Source organism: Lissotriton helveticus, chromosome 1_1 (genome assembly GCF_964261635.1).
Source record: "Lissotriton helveticus chromosome 1_1, aLisHel1.1, whole genome shotgun sequence".
Lineage (NCBI taxonomy): Eukaryota > Metazoa > Chordata > Amphibia > Caudata > Salamandridae > Lissotriton > Lissotriton helveticus.
In genome coordinates this window covers 1,617,537,399-1,617,565,307 of record NC_136057.1, presented here as the reverse complement: position 1 = coordinate 1,617,565,307, position 27,909 = coordinate 1,617,537,399, and the positions used below count along the sequence as shown (strand labels likewise).

General features: G+C 44.2%; 1 protein-coding gene across 4 annotated transcripts in view; it reads left to right on the top strand.

The window, feature by feature from the left end:
- The window catches only part of CBX5 (chromobox 5), a 208,136-nt gene that overhangs the window by 57,235 nt on the left and 122,992 nt on the right, over positions 1–27,909 (top strand). For all 4 annotated transcript variants that reach the window (XM_078688267.1, XM_078688277.1, XM_078688295.1 and 1 more), the window contains one exon: positions 16,396–16,572. In XM_078688267.1, coding sequence (XP_078544393.1) covers positions 16,430–16,572 — 143 coding nt within the window. In that variant the 5' untranslated portion in view covers positions 16,396–16,429. The remainder of the gene's footprint in view (positions 1–16,395; positions 16,573–27,909) is intronic.

Genomic DNA, 27,909 nt, shown 5'->3' with positions numbered 1-27,909 from the left:
TTTTCGCTTTATGTTCTAGCTTGTACTCCACCCTCACGCTTTTAATGCTTTCCCTATTCTTAGATCTTATGGCACTGGCTATTACTTTATAAGCTTCCCTACATGATTTCCCATACCATGCATGGGCCATTATTTTTCGTAGATTTTTTTACATTAGTTATAAAAAAGCCCTTGAGCTTGTTAAAAGTTAATTATGTATAAGAATAACTTTGGTGTCAATTTCCTCCTGTGTAACACATCTTGGGAGATCTGCTGTTGCACTATCAACCAACTGCCTCATAAGCTTCAATTGTTTCTCATTAATGCAATTGGACCATTTAACTCTCCTGGTATCATTACTAAGCTGCACTTCTATAAATATATATGCGCTTTCAGTTGCCAGTTCCTCGGTGGCATGGCGTCCTTTCAGCTGTACAGACAGTACTAAGGGGTTATGGTCGCTTTCCACCCGTTCCAAAACAACCATATCTATGATGGAAAATTCCTTGTTGAGAAAGATGTAGTCTATGCGACTACTTCTCAACCAATTGCTATAGGTTGGAGAGCTCTGCCTATCCGAGACTACCCTCCCATTTCCAGCCCTAATCCCCCGTTCCAGACAGAATACTTTTAGCTGAAGTGCAGCGTCAGCCCATTTTTTAATTGGGGTTAGTGTCGGTTGTGGAATGTTCCATTGAAGATTCTCCTGTAAACTAAGATTTACATCATTTATCTCCAACTGTTCAAATGAACAGTTAAAATCTCGCCTGCTATTATTAGGTTACACACACCTTTGTACTGATCAAGAAAGGAGTCCAAAAGAGCAACAATGCCAGAGGCTTTACCACCAGGCATCCCTCTCGCATAAACATTAAAGATTAGCAAGTCTGGGGCATCCGGGATCTGGAGTTTAATTATTAAAATGTCTCTACTGTCGATATCCAATTGCTGGACTTTCTACCCATTGGTCTGTCTCACCCAGGTTATTAAGCCCCCCATCGGTCTCCCTCCTCAAACCAGCCATAGCAGGTTTGGAAAAATCTAAATAACCTTGTCGGAACACATGGTCCACTGACCAGGTTTCCTGAAAGACAATGATGTCGTGGGCTTCAACAAATGACTATTCCGTAGACGGTATTTTGTTCTTTATCCCTGCAATATTCCAGGAGATTAATAGAAGGTTTGGTTAAGTCATTTCTATGACTTAAATTTAAGCAAGATGGTAACAAATTATCGCCAGAATCTATTACACCCTCCAGTGGACTCGCAACGCTCATGGGGGGACTCACTAACTCTAACAACTTCCCCCGCTGTATCTTCCCCGTTAGTATCTCCCAGCTGAGCTATTGGCGTTAGAAGGGTATATAACCCATGCACCTGGGTGACAAGTATTGAATCGTCCACTCCTGGCTCCTTAATATCGTGCGTCTTAGGGCTAATGGGGCAGGAATTGGGTACGAGTCAATCAATATCCTCCAAAGATCCAAAAACCTCATCTGTTAGAGGTCGGGACCGCATAGTTGTAAGGGACAAGTTTGTTTGCAAATACCCTCTGTGCTCCCCCTCTAATATTGAGACTTAATTCTGATAAAGATAACGCACAATAGCAATGAGGGTGATTGATATAGATGTCAAAAAAGGACAGACCGAGATAGAGACAGACCTTCTGCAACAGTTGTTTATACATTTCAACGGCTGTACCTAAATTGTTTATACTTATAATTAGGTCGCCTTTTTTCAACTCACATGTACATTTGAAACCTTATGTTATCTACATATTATTATGTCTCACTTTAGCAGTTTAGGTTCTTTTTTTGTAAAATTCACTTGGGACACTCCATCACCTTTTTGATTGCATATGTGTTTATAATGCTACTGAAATTCTGTGTAAACTGTTGATATATATTTTACATAAATAACTAATACATTCGCATTTTGTATATACAGCTTCCTTTTTTGACATCTATATCAATCACCCTCATTGCCATTGTGCGTTATCTTTATCAGAATGAAGTCTCATTTGCCCACAGGGGCCATTGTTTCTTGTAAAAAGCCTTCACCCAGGCTCCAAGTGAGTAGGGTTCCCTTGTTTCCTTCCCCCCTCTCTAATATTAGCACTAGATTGATCAAAGTAGTCCAGCTGGAGTACGTTAATAACATCTTTGCATAATCAACCTGACGCTGCCCTATCCAAAATTAACTGGACCAAACCTGGAGACCTAAAACTTAAAACCACACAGTCCCCATCAATACCTTGTCGGATTGTCCAACCTAGGGAACTCTTCGGACCATCTTAAACTCAGAGAATAGATGGTTCCCAAGACCAGTCCTGTTGCTCAACAAATGAAGGGCGTTGTTAAAAGAAGACCAGTGTTCCTGATCTGGGGCTTGAAGTCTCTGAACATTTTACAATACAATAGTGTACGGTGTGGCCTCAGGTGGAAGGTGGAGGGAAACATTGGTAGATTTGCCCCCACCCATACTTTGCATTCTAGCCTGTGGGCCTTTTGGTCCTTCCTTATGTCGATGGACCACTTTGCGTGGGTGTTAACAATATGATAGGTTTCGGGGGGACTTCTGTAGAAGGGGTGGAGGACGAGCCAATGAAAGAGGGAGTGGGCCAAGTGCTATTCTGTTCTCCTGTCTAGCATCAGTATATTCGTCCTGCCTATTCCCAGAGTAGGCTTGTGGGGCTTTAAGAGTATGGTGTTCAATCTTCGCTCATCTCAAATCTATTGCTACCAGTTTTGATAATAGGGGACCAATTAGCGCTAACAGCTTATCTTCAACCCTTTTGAGAAAATCTTCCTGATCCTGCAATGAATAGGACTGTTGATTCTCTATAAATATAATCTGTTTCCAGCACCCACGTTTTTATTTAAGGGCATAGATTAATCTGAACCCCCCCCCCCCCCTCCCCCCTTTACAGCGGGCTTGTGTTTCGCCTGTTTTGATACCTGTTGGTTACATTTGGGTGCGCCACGTGCTTTCCTCTTCTTTTTTTTTTTTTTTTTTTTTTTTGCGGGGGATCGCCACCTAGAGCCAGGGTTGACTTTTGCCGCCTAGTAGGCACGTTAGCAGAAGTAGAAGGCGGAGAGGATGAAATACTATCCACACTTCGTGCAGTAGAAAACCCTAGCTGTGGACTTAATATAGGTGCTAGATTTGTTTGGGAGCTCGAATTAGAAGTAGCATTAGACTCTAATACAGAAGTTGAACTTATAGGGGGACATATTGGATCTAGGGAGAGTCGGCGTTCGGTCAGCTGAATCTCGAGCATTAGCACGGATTCTGCCCGAGAAAGGAACGCATCCAAGGTACCCACCACTCCCGACCTACCGCCCCTTTTCGCTTGTTCTTACTCATTGCCCTAGCTTCAGTGGGGATTTACTCTAGAAGCAACAAAAGAGAAAAATATAATAAAATGAGGAAAACCAGCACGCTGGTACTATATTACACTACTAACTAAACCCAATACTACAAACCTACATGAAGCAAACAATAACAGGAGGGTGTGCCAGCCCAGCCTCTTCCGGCCCCTGACGGGCACAGACTGGCCCGCCCTTGGTCCGGGCTCTGTCCCTCACGCGTCCGGTGCCGTGGGTGGAGAGTCAGCGCTTCAAGCCCGATGGACCACGCCTCCCACCTCACTCGCAGCAGCTGGGGATAGCCTGGTGCACTCTGGGGACTGAAGTCCTCGTCCCGGGTGATGCGCTGGGCAGTGGTGAAAAAACGGCAAGGTGTCCCGGTTGTTCTGTGCAGCAGAGCGTCCTCCATGCCCCGGTCCTTTATCCTGATACGCTGGACACAAAAACAGCAACGGAATAAATCACGTTTGTGAACCCTGGTGGCAAAACAGGGCAAGGTCACAATCCCTGTGCCATTGCTGCCTTCACCTAAGCACCTGCTGTAGTGTAGTTCCTATATTCCCAATAGGCTCTGCGCATTGGAATAACATAAACAGCAGTTTAGACGTAGGGCTGAGGTCATCTAGGTCTCTACTGACTATGTTAGACTTAATTAGGTTTGCCAGCTAGCTCAGAGGTCACTAGAAACTTTCTCGAATGAACAGGAAGGAGTTAACTTTCCTGATTAGACAAGAAGGGATTAGTTTCTGACATCCGCATAAACATGACAACTTTGCTCCCTCAGAATGAAGAGTGTATTTCTAGAGTCGTGTGAAAACAATAGATAGCTATTTCACTCAGTCTATCGTGCATGCTTAATTTCACCAGAGTGCAGAGAAATAGAGAGACGGGCGTTTTCAATAAAAGTTATTTATTGAGCAGTCTTCTTTCTCATGCAAGAGAAATGAGCTGCCACAATTGCATTACTTATCATGAAGTAAAGTGTGTACAGTAAAAGGAGTATTATGAAATAATACTGTAAAAGCATTGATATGGTTTCTTAGCCATATGATACTTTAAAACGGATAAAATATATACATACATAAAAACATTGACTAACGTACTCAACTGGTGCTTCTAAGATACGCCTACCCCGGTGTACCTGACCTAAGCCTAATACGTGGGAAGGAGTAAGTAAGTTGCAGTTTAAGTTAAGTTGGTTTTTGCCAAGAATCTGAATCAAGAATTCTCTTAAGGCTTTAATCCGCTCCGTACCTTGGTTCTAGAATGAAGGAGGTCTTGTATCTCTCTCTCAGAACTCGATCTCCCAGCAACCCGCAAGGGTGACTGGAAACACCGGAGCTGGAATTTCTCGGCAGGAGAAAAGACAGCGTCTCTCTGTGCGTCAAATGGGAGGGTCGGCTTCCTTCGGCTCACTTGAGCTGTGCTTCGGGCAAGTAGATAGCCGCTCTGCTCCAAACCACCGTGTGTTTGCTTAAGGCAACGTTGGTATATTTATACCTGGAAGGTGCCGGGTTTGACGTAAGGTTGGACATAAGACGTCACTAAGAACTAACAGTTCTTTCTGGACTCCAGGAGTTCTTGTGCAAATCAAAACAAAAGCAGGGGGAATTCCCGGGCTGCTGGAGGCTTGGTTTGTTTAAAGAACGCGTTGTACTTTCTTGGAGTCTATGGGAGAAGCCTTGCTGTATTTGGACTGCATTGGCTATGACTAAATATGGACATGATTCTTATGCCTTTATAAGGATATATGTTTTATTATAACCACATAAGGGCATGAATCAGGGATATCTTGATTAGGGTCCTAGATAGATAGATTCACAACACCCTCTCCACGTATTAATGTCCATCATTACTAAATACTAAGCAATATTAAACATATAACGATGCCTGTGTGTTTTGCAACCCACCCCGAAATACATAAATTGCATTTGAAATGGTATATGGTAAATACACGAAAATGATTATTTATACTGTATGTTTTTCAAGCAGTGTTATCATTCAGGAAATGCATATATAAATATTGACTGAATTAATTGCGAAAATTACATTTATGAAATGGCTCTTAATACAGAAAATAAGGTCGAGACCATTTCATCACATATTTATACAATACTGTACATGTGCTAGAGGCTGAGGTAAAATATTGTCTCTAAAAATAGAAGCTCTGTTCTCTAAGAATAGTTCTACTTTAAGCAGAGTACCATGTGCCAGAAATAAGGTAAATATTTTGGAAGTGGAAAAAATAATTTCGCTTTCAGGGGAAAAAATAGTTCCATTTGTTTTCAATAGTGTTTATCAAAAACTGAAGGCCGAATTCAGAGTTCAGGGAACGCTGTGTGCTCATTGTTTTTAAAAGTTATTCTCGTTGTTAGGAGAGAACATCATATCAGACAGGCTTGCGAAACATTGGTCTACAACAGTAGGTGAAAGTTCAACCAAGTTTGAAAAAGCTGCAATAGTGCAAATGTGAGAATCATTGCCATCATCGCTGTCGGGATCAGCAATGCTCACAGAAGGTTGTACCTGTGTGGTGCTGCTTTCATCTCGTACTTCACCGCCACCTAATCGTAATGGTGAAGTCTCAACGAATGCCGTCATCAGAATAGGTAGCCGCTGGGGACAACACGTTGCATGAGTCGTTACCGGACCGAGCAAAGTATCGATATCCATTGGTACTGCTGATGGTAGTGTAAGACAGACGTCCAACACACATTCTTCTCTGCTTAGCAGACATCGAAGCACAGGTAAGATGCAATCTTGCCAGATTGGTCTGAATGAAAGAAACCAAGTTGTATTCAGATCTCTTAGCCAGGCTAATCCGAGGACTCTAGTGATTCGGTCTTGGTAGCGTTTTGCTAGGATCGTTTCTTCCATCGTAGCTGGAGTTTTGTCTGTGGCTTGGCTTGCCATATCGGAGCAGAAGGATCAAAAATAAAATTCCTGCTACAAGTCCCAAAAGAAGAGGCAGGCCGCCAAATAAAGAATGCACAAAATTCAGGAAAATGCCCAGAACTGTTTCAAAGGGTGCTAACAGTCCGAAAATAAATTGTCTTAAATACATGTGCGATGCCACTGGTATCAGACATGTTAAAATTTGACCTAACATTTCTACGAAATGGACGGGGCAATTTGTTGATAATAGGGTATGTATCTCTGCTGCTGTCCTTGCAACTTGCAGATCATATGTCTCTTTGAACGAGGTTAAAGGCACAGTTGTCTGTAAAAGAATGGACTTCATTCTGCTTAAAGTATCAATTCGAATAGAAGAGATATTCAAAGAAGGCCATATTGCCGCCTCCATGTCTGGATTGCTGTTTGGATACAATACTTGCATACAGCAAATGACCCTGGAAGTAACGGTTACGAGATAGGCTTTTCCTGACACCATGCCACAACAGCTGTGGTCACTTATTAGAACATAACTGTCATTGGAAAGCTGTCTGAAAAAAGGCTCGATCTGTGTTGCAGGAGTGCCATGCAGGTGACATGAGAGGTTATGTGATGAACCCTCGCAGGCTCCATGCAAGTTAATACCTTGACACAGAAGTGTACCGCTCAGTGATTTTTTTACAATTGTTACCACTAAGGAATACCTCTTTTTCTTTTTTTCCTTCACTATAACATTTGTGTGTATAAGGTAAATTCTAGGTTGATTTGATGTATCCTTTACCCAACCTTTCATACAGGCCTGCTGGTATATATTTTTGGCAATACTTAAACTGGAAAGTTGTTATCGGAATTGTAATTGTTCCGTGTATTATCCATTCAATGACCGGTCTTTCTGACATTGTTAATGGTAATCTCTCAAGTTTTTCAATGCTCAGAATCGTATAGTCTGCTCCTTTTTGTGCCAAACTGATTTGTTTATCAGTAAGGTTAAAGATAGAAAATAATGACGTTATGTTGATTAGACGCCATGGTACGTAGCCTGAACGCAGATTTTGCAACGTCCAGCCAAGCTGTACAATAGAACGCAATTGGGACTGACCATGTTGTAACATTAGTAAGTCCTGCTCTATTATATCAATAGCAGATGATACAATGCTGTCCAGTGAATATATTCTGGAGGACAGTCGTTAACCCATTGTCCACTACAGAAAGTGATTTTTCCAAATATTTACGATCAATTTCTCGTACTTTTTCAGCAGTTTCAATTTGCGTTAGCTTCCAAGCTTCGTTGTAAGCAGCATATATACCGGCGTATATGAAGCGTTTTTGACGCCGTTTGCGAGGTCCCAGTATAAAAACTCTCGCAAGTCAGCACCGTCTTTCAGTAAAGTCAAGTGTTGCTTAATTTCAGCCAGTGTGGATTTCTGTAGCCACTCAAGGCACACTGTATGTTGTAACTATCCCTGTATGTTGTCTCTGGGAATATCTTGGGTCTGGCCTGTTCTGTTTTAACCCCTGTGTTTTGTTCAGGAATCTATCTTGACAGTTATTTGTGTCTTTGGGCCAGATCAACCATTTTTTCCAATCAGGATTTGTTCTGTTTTGGTGTAAAATATGGGATACGTCTATCTCCACATCTATAGTGCTATTACTATCAGGTATGGGCTTCGGAATAGACGGTTTATTTAAGTCTTTTATTTTGGCTAAACCAAGACAGGTTGTTTGCTGAATTGTTTTCATTCAGGAATATTATCTGTTCTGGGATCATGCAGGCTCTAAATAATGCTTCTAGACCTTGTCTTTTGTACCGCAGATGGTTTTTGTCTCAGTGTTTTTCCAAAATTCAAAACCAAATGTAGACATTTTGTCATAAAAATTTTCTGAATAAATCAATTTAGTTTTTGTCAACATTGTTTTCATTCCTGTCTTATTTAACATTTTAAAATAAAACGTTTCTGGATCACTGTTGTTAAACCCTGAGAAGTATTGGAATTTCTCATAAAATGTTTTTGAGCTGCCTTTTGGCGGAGTTGGACAATGTTCCCATTGGTTATAATTAAAAACATTTCTAGGTTGAGCAGATTTATGCAAATAGTGATGACCAAAATGATTATAACAATACAACTCTTCATAATTTGATGAACCCTGTAAATAATCATGTTCTGTGAATTTAACTGACATTACTAAATCTGACATCATATTAATATTTTCAAAGTCCCAATCATCAGAGAAAGTACTTGGTGTCACAAAGTCACCTAAGGAAACCTTAAACTGGTGTGGATATTTCAAGAGCTCAATCGGGCCATAGATTTCATAATCCGTTTTGTCCCATGCTACCCCACCGGGTATTGGATTGGCTGTGATGTTCACTGATGACAGTTCTCTTTTCTCGATGTGAGAGGATCTGTAAGGCTTTAGGACCAAGTTGATGTTCTGACTTGCTGTGTCCATTGTACTATATTTCCCATCAATAAATCTACCCAAACATAAAACCATGATGAGCCAAAGCAGGAGGAAAAGTACACCTAACACAATCCAACATTCAATCCATGGTGAAATCAGATATGTTTCTTTTAGTTGGTGAAAAAGTTCAGTCATTTTTTCTTTGAAAGTTTTTGTTGCTGGCGTTTCTTCATGTTCACTTGGATCATCAGAAACGTCATCGAAATTGGTGAAGTAGCCAGATGCAGTTCTGTCAATTGTTGGAATTGCTTCCGGATTTTCATTAGTCTTTGGATCTTTCTTTGTTTCATTAACATAGTCTGAGGCTACATCATTGTAGACTGGTGTTTCTTGACGAACTGTTGCAATTTGGGTTTCAAGAGGCACAAGTTCCATGGCTTTGTTGCATAGTCCTTTTTTTAGTCACTGCAGGTTTATCAAAAGTGATTAGTCTCTCAGTTTGAACCTCTTGGATTGTAGCAAGATTTGGTCTTCTGCTATATCTTGGGAGTCCACTGGCCTACTACTTATTATTGGCCACATGATTGTGGTTTTACCAGGTCGATGGATACAACTCTGTTCTCCTTTTTACCAGCAAGGGGCGGTAGTACTACTGATCTTGTTCCGCTGACAGCTAAGACAGGTACTGCTTTTCTGTAAGAAGGCCCAAATTCCTTCTTCACCGCGATCTTCTCTCTGACCAGATCCCCAATCTTTGGAATCCAGACATGTCTTGCTGGGACAGGTGGTTTCTCTTCAGTGGTCGTTGGCTTTAACTTTGTTACTTAGACTTCTTCTTGTTTCATTTAAGTCCTGTAAAACAGCCAAACGGTCTTTGATATCAAAGGCTTTTTCTTTCACCACTGAAGTGTGACAATCTAAGTCCCGGATTTGCATGCTAGTGCCGAACAATAGTTCGTAAGGAGTGATACCTTTTAGAGAATTTCTTGGCAGATTGTTAAGACTACGTTGGACACTTGTTAGAGGTTTGACCCACCCATCACCCGAACCTAATACCCTCGCCGTTATAGATTGCTTTATGTCACGGTATTTTCTTTCCACTACCGCATTTCCCTCAGGATGGAAGGGAGAAGAGTACCGCAATGCAATGCCCATGCTGGCCATGGCCTCCTTGTAAGCCCGAGAGCTAAACGCAGGACCCTGGTCAGAATGTAGCATGCCAATTGCGTATGTGCCGATAAAGACTCGCAAATCTTTTATAACCGTTCTGGCGTCAGCCGAGCGCTGGTGTCTACATCTTAAGTGAATCTAGTCTTAATAATTATGGGACCGCCTTTTTCCTTCTGGATTTTTGCGTATAGATAGTCTGATGCTTTCTAATAAAGGTATCCGGGCTGGTGTCTCATCTGGTTCACCACTGCAATCTCTATTGCAGTTCTGACAATCCATTGCAAAGTTGTACATTTGCACGCACATCCCCGGCCACCAGTATTGTGATTGTAATTCTATTACAGATTTCAAGATCTCTTGGTGCCTCAGACCCTGTCCCATGTGCGCTTCTTGAATCCAGTAAGCCCTCCGGTTCGTATTTGGAATTACTCTATCCCCCACTCCAGGGATTTGAGCAAAAGGAACGGAGTTTGCATCAATTATGTATTTATTTCCGAGTGGATAATTTAGAGGTAACGCCGCATAGTTGCCTTTCATTGAGGCGTTTACTGCTAGTAGCGTTTCACCGTCTATTTGTTTTTTAGTACGCTTTTTTTTTACTACGGAAGCCAATTGAACCGCTGCCGCTGTGGCTCTATCAGCCAATGAATTCCCTGCAACGTGAACGCCATCACGTCGATGACTCAGTGTATGTATCACGTGAGTCTTTCGTAGTTCTTTCTGCAAAAGAACTACTTGTTCCCAGAGCTTATTATGCTTTATTGTGGCACCTGTGTCATCTTTGTAACCGTTTTTGATCCATGTCTGCATGTCATTATTGTAAGAACTGACGCAGTAATGCGAATCGCACACTATTAGTGTGGGGAATTCGTGATCGGCATTTTCAAGCACCATCTTTAAAGATCTTATTTCAGCTCGCTGAGCTGTACAGTTTCTGAGTGATTCTGTTTTGGTGATTATCGGTCTGAATTTACCAAAGCGCCAGCGACCTTTAACATTTGCGCACGCTGCATTGTAGGATTTTTTTATCCACATCGTAGTGTTGTGCAAATCTGTCCATGTAGATTACACAGGTGTACTGTTCGAGAGGCAGAATTTCGATTGACAGAGGATATTCATGTTCGTATTCTAGATCTTCTAGTTTTTTCATTTTCGGGTCAAAAGCGTGTTTCACGTCTTCTGCAGCAAGAGAATTTTCCCATTGTATCCATTTTGGATCTAATGCCACAGCATTCAGAATGCGTGGTCTTGTTACTGCCTCAAGGGCTGATACTGCTGTTAAAACCGATATTCTCTTGCATTGGGCTAGGGCTCTTTCTTTTGCTACAGCAGTTTGAACCGCAGTTAGAATTTTTTCAGTCGAACTTAATTTCATTTCAGCTTGTGTGTACAATTGTGATTTGTAAGCTATTGGTACAGTTTCTCCCTCATTAGAGGTCAGGTACGTGAATCCGCATCTTCCTGGGATGACTCGGATTACAAGGTTGCGTACGTTTTCGCGTGTTTGCAGTTTTGTTTTAGTTAACATGTCTGTTTGTAATGATCTTAGAATTTCTGTGTGTTTCTGAGTCCAATTTATTGGTTTGAAATCAGGTTTTATTAATTCATAGAGAGGTTTAACCCTCTCTGCATAATTTAGAATGTAGGTTCTTCCGAAATTCAGGAAACCTAGTATTGATTGGAAGTTCTTCAGCGTTTTTGGTGCTTGGAGTACAGCACACTTCTCTAAGAAGTTGTCTGCTAGGCTTTTGCCTTCACTTGATAATTCATATCCTAAAAACAGGACAGTTAGATGAGCAATTCGTGACTTTTTAAAGTTGAATTTGTACCCTTCAGCTGCGAACCCAAGTATTATGGTGTTCACTCTTTTTAAGTGAGTCTCCAGGTCATCATCTGTGAGATAAATGTCATCGACATAAGATAATGCCTCATCATATATTTGTAGTAACTCTGTAACCCTTGCTGAGAATAATCCTGGGCTATTCTTGAATCCCTGTGGGAGTCGACAGAATTGTTTTTGCGACCCCATTGTTGAGAAAGCGGTCAAATACCTGCTTTCAGGTGCAATGTTTTGACAAAAGAATCCATTAGAGATATCTAATGTCGTTTTATATTTTTTGCGCACGATGTTATTCATTAGTGCTGCACTGTGTGAGTTTTGTACTGCAAATGTTTTGCAGCAGGAGTTTAGGTGTCTTTAGTCCAAAACTAGACGATATGAATCGTCTGGCTTGGAGACAGGAAACAAAGGATTGTTCATTAGTGAGGTGCATGTTTCAATCGCCCCCTGATATTCAAGTTGATCTAAGATCTCCCTGACTTGCTTTTTAGCTTCTTGCTTAACTGGGTACTGCCTTTGTGCAGTTGGTTGATTTTTTTAACTGAATTTTGTGGGGAGGAGAATCCTCATCCCATCCTACATGATTTTTATATAAAGCAGGGGATTGGGCTACTGCCCATTTTCTAGCAAATGTGTATTTTTTATGAATTGGAATTTGATTTGAGAAGGCAGGCATATCATTTCTTCGCCATGAGGGCACTCCCTGACAAACTCTGGTGGCCAGTCTTTCTAAGCTAACAGGATGTCATAGCCTTTTGAAAGGTTATCCCAAAAGAGACCCTTTATTTTCCTGGTTTTATCCCCCTCTATACGCAATGTTATTTCGTATAATGTATGGGGTTTGCTAACTCTGGTGTCTGCAGTTTCCACTTGAATGTATTCATTTGTGTCCACTGTCTCCAGAAGATTCATCAGGATCTTGCGAGCTATGGTCACTTCTGCTGCGCTGTCTATCATTGTCTGGGCCCACTCTCCGTTTTTCAGTTGTGTCATCAGTATCCTCTGCATGTTTTATTTTAATACTAGCTACCTTCTTCTTTGGAAATTGTAATTTTTTTACTTTGAGCAGGTTCCTTGTCTTTGGACTTGACGTGCTCTTCCTTGTGTTCTGACCGTCCTCTTCTTTCCGATTTCTGTGAGGAAGTCTGAAAAGATCGAGAGGGAAGTGTAGCAATATCTTGCTATCTATCAGGTTTTCTCAATTTATCCCTATCCCTATCTCTAAGGTTGTATCTTTTCTCAGAGGGCTCCCTTTGGGGAGACTTGCTTCCTCGGTCTGGAGATCTATCTCTCCGTTGAGGAGACCTTCCTCTGGACTGAAACCGTTTTTCTCTGGGAGTTGATTGTTTATTACCCTCCCAACTCTTTTTTGGAGTGTTGAGAATATTTTTAATAAATGTTTTTTCAGGATTTTCAGTTAGTTGGGGTTTTACTGGTTTCCCACCCAAACTATCTCTACCTAGTTCTTCATAGGATTTTTCTATGATTCTGGCAAGTTCAAATGGTTGTTCTGCTATATCTGTTTCAATTTCTTGCGGATCGCCACAGATGCTGCTTCTCCTTTTATGTTGGCTAGTAGTATAGCCGAGACTTGCTTGAAGTCTTTAAGTAATTTCATACCTAGAGTTAAAGCAGGTTCTGGACCATATTCATTTTGAATCTGTCTTAGCACATCTTGTATTATCGCCATAGACGGAACACCATGTGTTTTTGTGTATATCGAAGCAAAGACTGTGCCCCAAGTGTTACAGTCCTCCACATTTGGTGCGATCCCCATTGGAAGACATAGTCAGAATTCTGTGTTTTTCATGAGGTGTAGTATCAGGAAATACTGCCTCTATTTGAGTGATTTTTTGTGCTAACCAGAATGGAATTTGTTCCCGTTTTGCGGGTATTTTGCCAATCGCTGATTGTATATGCTGTGGTGTGATTTTATTTGTGTTCCCCTGGTGAGGGGTGTACTGTGGAATTTTTATTGCTGGTTGGACTGTTGAAGTCCGCATTACATATTGGACCAATTGTCTATGTATTTTAATTAGTTGTTGTAGCTGAGCTAAAAGTTCCCGGTCTGACATTTTTTCAATGTCTGGATGTGGTGTGTAGCTGGCTAGAACCGGCCACGTGGCTCCTGGTCTACCTAGTGGACCGAGCCTGGTGATGTGATTTTGATGTTTTAGGGCGCCATTAAACCAGAGCAGGTGCTCTTGGTAAGTTAGTGGGATTTCAACGTCCTTGAAAGGAGCGTATTCATCCAGAGGTTCCTCTATTTTGTAATAGTGGAAGTCTTGTGTTACAGCGTTTGCTGCTGGAAAATGTATCCATGAATAGAATACCTCTGTCTTCCGATATTCATGGGCCTCTACCACAAATATGACTGTACCACCTCTTGATGATAGTCCATTTTCTATAAGTTTGAGTTATAGTTCTTCTTACATTGACCGGAATGATTATAGCATTCAGGTCATTTTGTTGGAGAGTTGTCATCTAACAACAGTTGAGACGCTAAAACATCTCTTTCTTCGTCACCTTCCGGCATTTTACTGACAGTTTTTTTGTTGCAGATAAAGTTTCAAGGAAACAAAGATTAGGTGCACAATATTTTTGAACACTGTATCCTTCAACGTTGACTAAACCAAAAACTAATACATAGGAATCTCTTCCTACTAAGTTCCGACGGATATTAACCTTTTACCCACTCCAGGCGTCTTTTGGAGTTTTTTACGGGAAAAGGGGTCTGTGTGAAAAGCACGACTGAGTTAATCTAATGTCTTGCGTTAGATTATCGCCTTACCAAACGTTGGACGCCATGTAGTGTAGTTCCTATATTCCCAATAGGCTCTGCGCATTGGAATAACATAAGCAGCAGTTTAGATGTAGGACTGAGGTCATCTAGGTCTCTACTGACTGTTAGACTTAATTAGGTTTGCCACCTAGCTCAGATGTCACTAGAAACTTTCTCGAATGAACAGGAAGGAGTTAACTTTCCTGATTAAACAAGAAGGGATTAGTTTGACAACCGCATAAACATTACAACTTTGCTCCCTCAGAATAAAGAGTATATCTCTAGAGTCGTGTGAAAACAATAGACAGCTATTTAACGCAGTCAATCGTGCATGCTTAATTTCACCAGAGTGCAGAGAAATAGAGAGACTGGCGTTTTCAATAAAAGTTATTTATTGAGCAGTCTACTTTCTCATGCAAGAGCAATGAGTTGCCACAATTGCAATACTTATCATGAAGTAAAGTGCGTACAGTAAAAGGAGTATTATGAAATAATACTGTAAAAGCATTGATATGGTTTCTTAGCCATATGATACTTTATAACGGATAAAATATATACATACATAAAAACATTGACTAACGTACTCAACTGGTGCTTCTAAGATACCTGACCTAACCTAATACGTGGGCAGGAGTAAGTAAGTTGCAGTTTAAGTTAAGTTGGTTTTTGCCAAGAATCCGAATCAAGAATTCTATTAAGGTTTTAATCAGCTCCGTACCTTGGCTCTAGAATGAAGGAGGTCTTGTATCTCTCTCTCAGAACTCGATCTCCCAGCAACCCGCAAGGGTGACTGGAAACACCGGAGTTGGAATTTCTCGGCAGGAGAAAAGACAGCGTCTCTCTCAGTGCGTCAAATGGGAGGGTCGGCTACCTTCGGCTCTCGCATCAGCGGGGCTTCGGGCAAGTAGATAGCCGCTCTGCTCCAAACCACAGTGTGTTTGCTTAAGGCAACGTTGGTATATTTATACCTGGAAGGTGCCGGGTTTGACGTAAGGTTGGACATAAGACGTCACTAAGAACTAACAATTCTTTCTGGACTCCAGGAGTTCTTGTGCAAATCAAAACCAAAGCAGTGGGAATTCCCGGGCTGCTGGAGGCTTGGTTTGTTTAAAGAACGTGTTGTACTTTCTAGGAGTCTATGGAAGTACCCTTGCCGTATTTGGACTGCATTGGCTATGACTAAATATGGACATGATTCTTATGCCTTTATAAGGATATGTTTTATTATAACCACATAAGGGCATGAATCAGGGATATCTTGATTAGGGTCCTAGATAGATTCACAACACTGCCTCCACTACCTTCTTCTCCACACTCATATTCTCCACCTCCTCTAGAATCTCCGGAGGGGCCAATTTATGCTTATTCTGACACTATCAGCCATTATGGGGCGGGAGACTGTGGGATGACTGTGTATGGTGGCAATCCACATGACGATTTAGGCAATTAGCCCTATACCATCAAGCCCCCTAATGATACTACTGCGTATCATGCAGTTATTCAGAGGTCGGCTAGTCCCTTCAGCGTGGTAATACATACCATTAAAGAGGACTCTTATTTTCTTGTGAAAACCCTTTCAAGGACTGAACACAGAATCCAGTTTCTACAAATGCCCAAGGAGATAATTCAAGTGGCTCAAAAGAACTTTAAGGAGCCACTAGAGCAACAGTGGTTATGCCCAGGTTCTCAAGGAAATTAAAGGCACCTCCCAGTGACCCACTGCACCCCACTCCAGGTAATCTGATGGCACTTACCTTAAATGAGAATTTAAGTTGATGTATGCTCTCCATCACATGCTTGGGACTGCAAGTAAGCAACTTGCTGTTATCTCCCCACTGAAGTCTGTTGTAATGGAAATGATGTACTTCATGGCAGATTCTTCAGATAGAACAGATGCTAAATCTTGCTTTAAAATGATTGTCTGAATCAAAGTAAAACCTATTTGCCTTTTCTATTTGCAGAGCCGTCATCGTGGAGTCTGGAACGCCTTCAACGATGGCAAAAAAAAGCAAGAATCCATCCGAGGACGTCGCATCTTCCTCGTCTGACGAGGAAGAATATGTGGTGGAAAAGGTGCTAGACCGACGCATCATGAGGGGTCAAGTGGAATTTCTACTGAAATGGAAGGGATTTTCTGAGTAAGTACAATCCCTTTGATCATGTAATGCTTTTTGACTATCTATTGACCCATTCAAGCAGACCTGAGGGCTGATTAGTGCTCCTTAGCCCTGACCTGTTCAAGTGGACGGCATACTCCACCCCCCTAACCCTCAAAGCACCAGGATGCGAGCCTGCAAAGTCCTGCACAAAGGGGGCATGGCCAGCCACGCTCTGAAAATCGCTCCCTGCTTCTTGCAGCGTGGGACTCTTCCAAACAGACTCTAGAGATGATGTAAAAGGGTTACAATGATAACCCAGACCAGAGGGATGTCGTACAAGGAGGTTTATTGTTAAAAAAAAAAAAAACAGTGGAGGCCATGACTGGGTTACTGTGAAGGATGGGAACACTGTATCCTATGTTGTGTTCTCTCTTGTTGGCTCCCCTGGGTGGGTGGTGTCTTCTTTTCAGCTTTCCTGGTACTTGCCCTCAGGGAAAACACCTACAGGAGAGCGTATTAATAATCATGCCTCTTGTGGGTTTTACACTAAACCACCACCACACCTTGCAGGTTATGTGGGAGACAAGGTGGTTTCTGTGCATAGATCAGTAACTCCCTTGCTCTAGCTTTCAGATAAAAACCTGATAATGGAAATAAATGGACCTTTCCTTTCCATGCAGAATGTAGGGCCAATACACCAAGTCCTCCCCTAACCCTTTGGTTGTCCTGTGCTCGGAGAATCGGAGCGGTATAGTGCTGGCCAGCTCTGTACTCCGTGAACCCGAGCCCGCCCTCAAAACTACACTAGAGAAGCCCACGTCCATACCCAAGAAACCACATGATGAGTACCTCTTATCGGTACTAGCCTGTGTCCGTGACTGTGTCCTGGAGTGACAGCTGTCTCGTTCACTTTGCCTTTCCCTGGGGCCTTGGCGAGTTCTCCTGCTCCCTGCAGCTGCTCCGTTCTCTGTGTCTCGGCCAGTCCTCTCGACTCGCTCTCTCCTCCTCCTGGCTCTCCATCCCATTATGCAGACTCCCACCGCCTGGCTCCGCCTTTTCTCCCTACGTTATTGCCTCTTCTCTTTCCTGGGCCGCTAACATCCTTACTTCATGGTTGTGCACCCTTCCTGCTTAATAGGCCGGCCCGTGTGATGCCATGCCCCGAGTGATCTACCCTAAACCCTACAAAAGTAACCCCCACCCCATGCACAAACCCCCTTACCTCTCTCCTCTCCAGCATCACCGTCAGATCCTGCTTCCTCCTTCCTGCTTGCTTCACGTCGTTGTGAGGAAACAGCCTAAGTTTCCTCACAACGACGTGGATAGCCGCCCCCGCCATTACACATTACATCGCATACGTTATAATGCATGCGATGTAAAAGCAACGCGTGGTAAAACCCGCGTTGTAATGGTTGTTTCCCCAATTAGCCCTGTTGTTTCTAAGAAGTCTGGGAGCCATCTCTGCGCCGACCTGACAGTTCGGGCCGGATGCCTATCCACCTCTCCATCCATTACCGCGTTGAAGTCACCCCCTATCACCATTAGACCCAGTGGCAAAGTCTGCAATATAGTACCCAGGTCTAGAAACGTATCTGATTGAAGGCCGGGTGGGACATAGACTGTCATGAAAGTGACCGTTCTTCCCTCCAATTACACCAATATATCGGCCTCTGTGATAAGCCCACGTGGCCTGTAAGGTTAGGGGAAAGGATTTTTTAACCAGGATGCCAACTCCCCTAGACCCTGTGGTGAATCCAGCGTGTGCCACCAACTTGTAACCCCCCTTGTGTAGAGCCATGCAACGATTGCCAACTACATGGGTCTCCTGTAGTAGCTCCACTTCTGGGGAATACCGCCTAATCAACTGGTTCACTATTCCCCTCTTAATTTTGTCTCCCAGACCGTTCACATTCCAACTAATCACATTCATCCCGGATCCCTGTCTAACAGCTGACATTGTAATGGTGAGAAATCAACCAATTTTCAGCTTTGTCGCCAGATGCAAAAGGAAAAAGAAAACAAATTGCAAGCGATACTGCATTCAATACAATCCCGAATTCGAAACCCCCCATCCCCCCCTCCCTGCACCCCTGCATATGGCTGTCGCCCATCTCCAACTAGCAGTGTGCCTGTCGCCCAAAACCTAACCTACAAGCTAACTAAAGGGGAACCCCTATTTTGAACCCACAGGTCCTTGGGAGCTTCTTGGTGATATCCTGGCTAACATCTTGCATCTTTTATGTTTAAATCTGTTTCATTGAAACCAAATATCTGACATACACAGTGATTCAATTCTATATGCAATTTAATCGGACCTCTCGGTTCATGCTTGAATTAAATATATTGCCCCCCCACCATTTCGGGGATGTAAACAAGACAATATCCACTACAGTAAAGAGAGAAAATCTGGGACAACTCTGCATTTTAATGGCTGCTCCCACTCAAGAGTTCGGTTTGTGCAGCTGCAAGTATTTAGGACAGGTAAGTAAAGTAAATTCTTGTGATAGTAAATGGAGAAACTGCTTCCATATTTCCTGATATGCATCATCCTGTTGCATCAAAGACTAGGAGAGTCGCTCCATTCCGAAAATATATAAAAGCCTGTGTAACCAATTTAGTCTAGTCGGTATCTTCCCCATTTCCCCATAGTGCTAATATTCTTTGGTGCGCTGATCCCAGTGCCAACGCTATGTGTCTACCTCGTCTAGAGCGTATCGGGCAAGTGAGTGGATTAGGGAGAACTAGGCAGTTGGGTGTCAAAGTGCATGTCCATGTCGTGTAATACCTATTCCCAGAATTGCGACATCCTGGGACACTTCCAAAGTATATGTACCAATGTCCCCTGTGCATCACTTCCTCTCCAGCACTTGTCACTTTGCTCTGGTTTCATACAGTATAATCTTTCAAGAATTAGATACCAAAATGAGACGATTTTTGTTGCAGTCTCAGTACTGCCGATATTTGATGCAGTGTCCCCGTTCTGTGACGGGTAGAGATTGGTAGGAAAGTGGGAACGTGTCAAAAATGGGATCTTCCACAGGTCTGTGCCCGGTAGAACCGTATCCCTAATGAGCCACTGCTTCTCATACTCCGGCCTCGACCACTCCACTAAGTACCTAAGCTGGGCTGCTCAATAGTATTGAAGTAAGCACCGGACACCCAAACCCCCCTTCAACACAGGCTCCCAGCTACAGTCCCGACTCATTCTGGACCGCTTACCCGCTCAGACAAATTGGTGGAACTGTGCATCATTCCTTTTGGGGGTTGCAGTGGGAGCGCCTGAAATAAATATAAGATTATGAGTAGTACTGTCATTGTTACAGCTGCAATCCTCCCAAGCCACCACAGCAGGTACAGTTTCCAACGCGACAAATCTGCATTCACCCTCTGCAATAGGTCTTGATATTTCAATCCAGCTACAGCCTCTATTGTCCGCGAAATCTGTGGGCCCAGATAGGAAATAGCATGCAAAGCCCATTTAATGAAGAATGCCTCAGATATATTCTCCTGGGTTTCAGGGACGACTAAGGTCTAGCGCGTGGGATTTAGAGATATTTATATGGAATCCTGAGACCTCCCCAAATTATTGTGCTACCTCAAAAAAGCTCTGGAGAGACACTCCCTGTCACTTTAGTACAACTAGTACATCATCTTTATAGAGTGCGATTAGGTGGTCTTCTCCACCAAAGCTCACTCCCTTCACCCCTAGGTTATCTTTCACCTTCTGTGCAAATGGCTCCATATAGAGAGCAAACAGAAGCAGGAGGGGGAGGGGGGAGGGGGGGGGGGGGGGTCTAAGGGGCATCCCTGGCGAGTGCCCCGCCTGATTGGGCACAATTCAAAACGCTTTCCATTCACCTTGACCGAGGCCACTGAAGAATCATAACCGCTCAGCACCCAAGCTCGAAACTTTCCGCCCAATCCGATGTGAGCTAGCATCTCCATAAGTTATGGCCAGTGGACCCGGTCAAAGGCGGACGCGTATCATTGATTTGCATATGATTTTCAGTGGCCACCCTAATCTGCTCCACAACTTCCTTTTTGCTAAGTATGGTTTCCCTTAATTTTCACAAACATGATCTATCTCCTATCCTAGGGAGAGATAATGCCATTAAACTGCTGAGTCTCTGCACAGCGTGGATTATTCGAATCCATGTCCAAATATGTGGACTTTTTTCTCAGGGGATTTGTAGAGCGCCTTCCATCATATATTAAAGATAATGGCCATTTTTTGAGCAAACTCAGTGAGATCACATGGGGCAATGAGTATTGTTTTATTGTAATGAATATATGCTCCATATATACCGTCTGAATACTGGGGAAGATTTGTACAACTTCTTATGAATTATGAATCTTAATGTATGCTGCTAATCTTTTAAATCATGAGAATAGTTTTATGGACCAATGTTTTAGTTTTGTGTAGACGGTTTAACTAGTTTCCTAGTTTTACTGGTATTTATCCGGTGTCTGGAGTGGGAGGTTCCGTTGATTGCTGTTTGCACATGATTTTTAACTTGTGGTCTAAATATTATCTACTGTATGGTTATATATATTTACTAATGTTGGTTTTAATAGAATCTTACTTAAGATACGTCTTTAAATTGCAGATGTACATATTGAAGATCGATAATATTTAATTAATTTACCGTCATAAATCAAATATTGCAATGACACTTTATGATATGCTCTCTGGTTTTGCACATATTTGCACTCAGCACTTTATCTTGTAAGGATTATTGGAAATATTGGCGTCCTTACCACCTGCCTCCGTATTTTAAACACCTTTTCAGAAAATTGGCACCCTATTCATGCATCTAATGATGCATTTGTTATTTGGTTTTTATGCACTTTTTTTGAAAACAGATTTCTGTAATACAGTTTTAAGCACTTAGCACTTTGTTTGATCAACAGATTTCATATTATAAGATCTTTTTTTCATATGCTGGTCCAACATTTTGGATATATATATACTTGGGGCACTTGCCCAGTATTTCTAATGTGTATTTAAACAAGAATTCACATTTAGAGTATATGAATTAAACAGGGTTTTAACAAACCTGAATCAAATTAGAAATATTTATTTAATGAAGTAGAGTTCTGAATGGTTGTTTGTTTTAATTGGTTTTTGATCTCTCCTCATCAAATGTTTACCTCCATGACATTATTGGGAGGAGCATATGTCTAGTGCAACAGTATTTAATCACATGAGTGGTCGGGGCATGTCGTGATCAAGACCGGGGTTCCCGGCCGAAACGCTGCATGCTGTTGATGGTGAAATAAAGCACTGAAGATAAATTTACCTGCTGTGTGGTGGTCCGTTCCTGGTCATGCTGTTCTGAGAAAAGAGCGCCTAATTATCAGGACTGTCTTAGATATATATATTTTTGTAGCGTGAATCTTTCTGGATTCACTATGCTGTGCATTATTCCGCGGTCTTGTGGTTGGGTCCGGATTCATAGTCTTTTTTTTTTTTTTTTTTTTTTTGTAGCACAGGTGGGCGTCGACGTCCCACCTTTTGGTGTATTTCCGGTGACGTCGGCACGCTTCCTGCGAAAGCTCCCACTCTTGGGCGCCATCTTCAGATTCTTTTTTCCGCGGTTGGGTCTGGATCGTTCCCGAAAGGGCTCCAGACATTTTTGGAGGAAGAAGAAAAACACGCACTTTTGCAAGAAAAGAGATTGAGAAGACTACAGGAGACTACATCATCGAAGAGGACGACGAAGGAGAAGAACTTCAAGAACTTCGACGTCCATCGGAGAATGCAAGCTCAGGGGGCCCCATGAACGCAGGAGATGGACAACACTCCGTTCAAATTCTGCCATAACTGCCACCACAAGTACGCGCAGAAGGACCAGCACCCGGTCTGCTATCTTTGCCTACCGGTCGACCACGAGAGCGAGGACTGTAACGCCTGCTCCGTCTTCACGCCGAAGACTCTTCGAGTGAGAGAGAGACAGAGGATAGCCAATGCCAACATGTAGGGCAAGGGACAGCCACCGTCCCTTTGGACCGAGGGCTATCATCAGACGAGGAGGACCACGCCGCCGCAGAACACGACTGCTACACGGTCGTAGAGACCGATATTACGAAGACTCCAAAGAAGGTAGGAGACTCTACGGCCCCTAGGGCACCGAGAGACCCCGAGTCTCGAAAAATTGAGGGCAAAACCTCGAAAGCTCCGAATCCAAACCATTCGGCGTCCACAGCTACACCAAGGCACAGCGGATCCTCAGAGAATGACTCCCAGGCGCCGAAAGCTGGAGAACAGCAGAAGACGTCAAAAATGGCCCCCGAAAAGGAGCGATCGACGCAGAGGGAAAAAGACCCGAAGAGCTCTTCGGTGCCAACGAAGGACCCGAGAGCCAGCTCGGCACCGAAACCTTCGACGCCAAAGTCAGCTCGGCGCCGACCTATCCGCCGAAAAGAGCGGCCGAACCATTCGGCGCAGACCACGCGGCCGAAATGGAGAAAAAGAAAAGACGCCTTGAGGCCGAGATGGAAAACATCCTGCAGCGGAAAAGATTTCGACGCCAGGATGAAGGAATACATAATCCCGACACAACCTAGGTTACAGGTGGTCGAGACAATGGAGGAGGACGACTACGATGTCGGTGGGCGTCGAGACCTTCGGCGACCAAGAAGAACCGGAGGCCTCTTACTAAGAGTATGAAGGAGACGACGACCGCAGAACACTCTTCGGGTCTGCATCCTCGGAGACTCAGGAAATAGATTGGCAGGCCGTCGACACAGAGCCCAGAAGAAGCTGTCGACACGTATCCCTCGAGGCCCTTGCCGCCTGATGACATAGGCGTCTACAACACAGTCATCAGGAATGCAGCTGCAGTTTTCAAAGTAAAACTCGACGAAGAGAAGCAGAAGGCAGACTTCCTTCTCGAGACACTGCTCCCCACACAAACAAGGAGCCAGTTCCTGCCCATGCTCTACAGCGTCATGGCACAGGGGAAAGAGGCTTTCAAAGAGCCAGCTACATGCAAAGCCGTCACTCCCAGGACGGAAAAGAAGCATAAACATTCCTCAAAGGACCCACCCTACATTCAGGGCTCGGTCGCAGCAGACTCCTTCGCAGCCACGGCAAGGAAGAGGGCCAATGTGCCTACTACTTCTTGGCCACCTCCAGACAAAGAAAGCAAGAGGATGGACCTGGTAGGGAGAAGAATTGAACGGAATTCCGCAATGCACTGGCGCATGGCGAATTCCAATGCACTGCTCAACAGGCACCAATACCAGATCCTAGAAGAGCTGGGCCAGTTAATAAAGAACATGCCACAGGAATTCAGGCAAAGAGCCGAAAACCTTGTAAAGGAGGGGAAGAATGTAGCCAATTCTTGCCTCAAGACTGCCCTGGACGGAGCAGACCCCTCCAGCAGGCTCATGATGATGGGCATCACGGAAAGAAGGCAAGCCTGGCTCAGAATTATGGGTTTCAAGCCGGAAGTGAAGCACAGCATACTCAACACACCGTTCAGCGGAGAAACGTTGTTCGGGGGCCCCCAGTTGACGAGAAACTTAGCCAACTGAAGAAGGATAACGAGACGGCAAGATCCATGGGGGCATTGCAGTTCAGAGGTACTAAAAGAAGACCTAATGGGAGGGGTAGAAACCAGCCAGGAACATCACACCAGGCATTCCAACAAGCCCACCAAGCAGACACCCAGACACAGCAGGGGCAGCAAAAACAGTCCTGGCAGTACCAACCAAGAGGCCAGTCCTTTCGCGGGAGAGGAATGGACGTGGACAAAATAAGAGAGGGGGACAGCAACCCGCCTCTAAGTGACTCAATAAAACTACATGTACCCACCCGAGCAAAACCTCCCAGGGTGGAGCACAAACACATCAGACAGGAGTTACGCGAATGAAACACCTGCGAACATGTAAGACCAGTGGGAGGAAAACTGAAACACTTCTTCAGGGAGTTGAAGAGTATACCATCAGACAAATGGGTACTCAACATCATACAGTTCGGGTACTGCATAGAGTTGGACGGAAAGCCAACGGACAGAAAACCAAAAAGGCCACTAACAAGGAGAGAGCTAGAGCTCCTCCGGGAGGACGCAAAGGAGCTCCTGCAAAAGCAGGCCATAGAACCAGTACCTTACAGGGAAAGGAACAAAGGCGTATACTCCACATACTTCCTGGTACCAAAGGTGGACGAAACTATGAGACCCATCCTGGGCCTAAGATTCTTAAACAAGTTCGTAAGAACGCAGAAGTACAAGATGACCTCCCTGCAAGAGGTACTTCCTCAGTTGCAAGGCGGGGACTTAGGTCACCATAGGCCTAAAGGATGCCTACCTGCACATCCCAATGAACGGGGGGCACAAGCACCTCCTCAGGTTCATCATCGGAGAAGGCCACTACCAGTTCACAAGCCTGGCGTTCGGACTCAAATCGGCACCAAGGGTTTTCACAAAGTGCCTCGCAACAGTCGCAGCACACCTACGAAGGGAAGGGATACATGTATACCCTTACCTGGACGACTGGCTGATCAAAGCAAGCTCATACAGAACGTGCAAGCAGCACGCACAGAGAGTGACAAGCACACTGATGAATCTAGGATTCTCCATCCACTGGGGAAAATCATCCATAGAACCAGAACAAATAAAAATCTTCCTGGGAGCACAGATTGACACCTTACAGAACAAGGTGTTCCCCAGCGAGAAGAGAACGATAGCGCTCGTGAGGGAGACGTAGCTCTACCAGAAGGGGCAAGCTCGGACAGTGAGGACAGCGAGCAAAATCATGGGCATGATGGCATCATGCATACACCTAATGCCAAATGTACGGCTCCACATGAGACCTTTACAAGAATTGCTACAGGAGCAATGGTCACAAGCTACAGGTCGTTGGGAGGATCTAGTGGTTGTAACGCACTCAGTGCAAAAAGAGATGGCATGGTGGAACATGGGGAACATAACAAGGGGGAAGCCTCTGAAGCCACCAACGCCAACAGTGACCATCACCACAGACGCATCCCAGAAGGGATGGGGCGCTCACATGGAGGAACTCCAAGTAAGAGGCCTGTGAACACCAGCAGATGCGGTCAGACATCAAATACCTGGAGTTGAAGACCGTTTTCCTAGCCATAAAGACCTTCCAAACAAAACTGTACAACCAGAGGGTGTTGATCCAGACAGACAACACAACAGCGATGTTTTACATCAACAAGCAGGGTGGGACACAATCCGCCCCGCTTTCGAAGCTAGCGCAGGAGATATGGAGGTGGGCCATCCCACTCAAGATAGACCTGCTAGCCATACATCTACCAGGAAAGGACAATGTGGAAGCAGACTGGCTCAGCAGACAGACATTGGCATCCCACGAATGGGAACTCAATGCACAAGAAACGAGAAGGCTCTTCGACAGGTGGGGGACACCGTCGATAGACCTGCTAGCCATACATCTACCAGGAAAGGACAATGTGGAAGCAGACTGGCTCAGCAGACAGACATTGGCATCCCACGAATGGGAACTCAATGCACAAGAAACGAGAAGGCTCTTCGACAGGTGGGGGACACCGTCGGTAGACCTATTTGCAACATGCCATAATGCAAAATGCCAAAACTTCCCATCCAGGCAGCCCGGGGAGGGCTCCCTGGGGAATGCCCTATGGATAGACTGGTCCAGGACATTTGCTTACGCTTTTCCCCCCGATACCGCTGATGCACAAGGTACTCAGCAAGTGCAGAGCGAGCAACATGACCCTGATACTGGTCGCACCGCAGTGGGCCAGGCAGACATGGTACTTGCAGATCATGGAGATGACACAGAGTGCACCCCACAGATTCGGGAGAGGAAAAGACCTACTCTCCATGCAAAACGGAGAAGTGCTGCACCCGGAGCCAGAGAGCCTGAGCCTCGTAGCGTGGCTCCTGAGGACATAAGGTTTGCGCATCTGAAACTGCCAGAAAGCACCCTAAGGGTACTTCGGGAGGCACAAAGACCCAGCACACGGAAGTGCTACGTAGCGAAATGGAAGAGATTTACGCTGTGGTGCAGGAGGGAAAAGCTACACGACAAGATGCAGAAGGACTCGACAGTGCTAAAGTACCTCAGGCACCTGCTCGACAAAAATCTAAGCTCATCCTCACTGAGGGTTCACTTGGCAGCGATAGTCGCTTACACGAGAGGAGAAACGTGCAAGAGTTTATTCACATCACAAGTTAAGAGATTCCTGGAGGGAGCAAAGAGGATTGCACCACCAAAGAGGGTGCCACCACCTGCATGGAACCTTAACCTAGTCCTAACGGAACTCATCTAGGAACCTTTAGAGCCAATTCACAAGGCCTCCCTGGAAATGCTGACCATGAAAACAGCCTTCCTGGTAGCAGTCACTTCACTGCGCAGAGTGAGCGAACTGCAGGCACTAACGCTACATACAGATACACAACGATAGGGTGGTGATGACTTCATGCCAAAGGTGGTGTCAAGGTTCCACATGAACCAAACTATACAGATACCGAGTTTCTTCCAAAAACCGACAACAAGAGCTGAAAGAGCTCTGCACACCCTGGACGCCAGAATGGCAGTCATGCACTACATTGAGAGAACGAAGGAACACAGAAAAACAAAGCAGTTCTTTGTGTCCTTCGCTAACAGTTTCTTGGGGAAACCAGTAACTAAAGGAACAATTGCACAATGGATCGCCCAAACAATACAGTTCTGCCACAAGCGGGCAGGACCGGAACTAGCAGAGGGGACACGTGCCCACTCTACCCGGAAAAAGGGAGCTACAATAGCTTTCCTAGCTAACACACCAATTCAGGACATATGCCTGGCGGCAACATGCGCTTCAGTGCACACGTTCACGAAGCACTACTGTGTGGATATACAGATGAACAAGGAAGCACAAGTCGGACAAAAGGTGCTTCAACACATATTCAATAACCAACGCTCATCTTCCACCCAGCCGCCACAAACATGAGAAACCGCTACAAAGTCTATGCACAGCATAGTGAATCCAGAAAGATTCACGCTGCAAAACTAATAGTTTCTTACCTGTCGGTGTAGTTTTGCAGCTTGATCTTTATGGATTCACTAGCGAACCCACCCACCTCCGCCAGAAAGATGAGGCTGGAGAGAAAAGGTGGTTGAAACAAGGACAAATACTTGAAAAAGAAACCTTAAAGGTTAAAGCGGTGAAATCACTTTAGTTGAACATTGCCATAACTTCGGTAACAAAACGAACATGAGAAAAAAGAATCCGAAGATGGCGCCCAAGAGTGGGAGCTTCCGCAGGAAGCGTGCCGACGTCACCGGAAATACACCAAAAGGTGGGACGTCGACGCCCACCTGGGCTACAAAAAAAAGAACGAAAAGACTATGAATCCGGACCCAACCACATAACGGAATAATGCA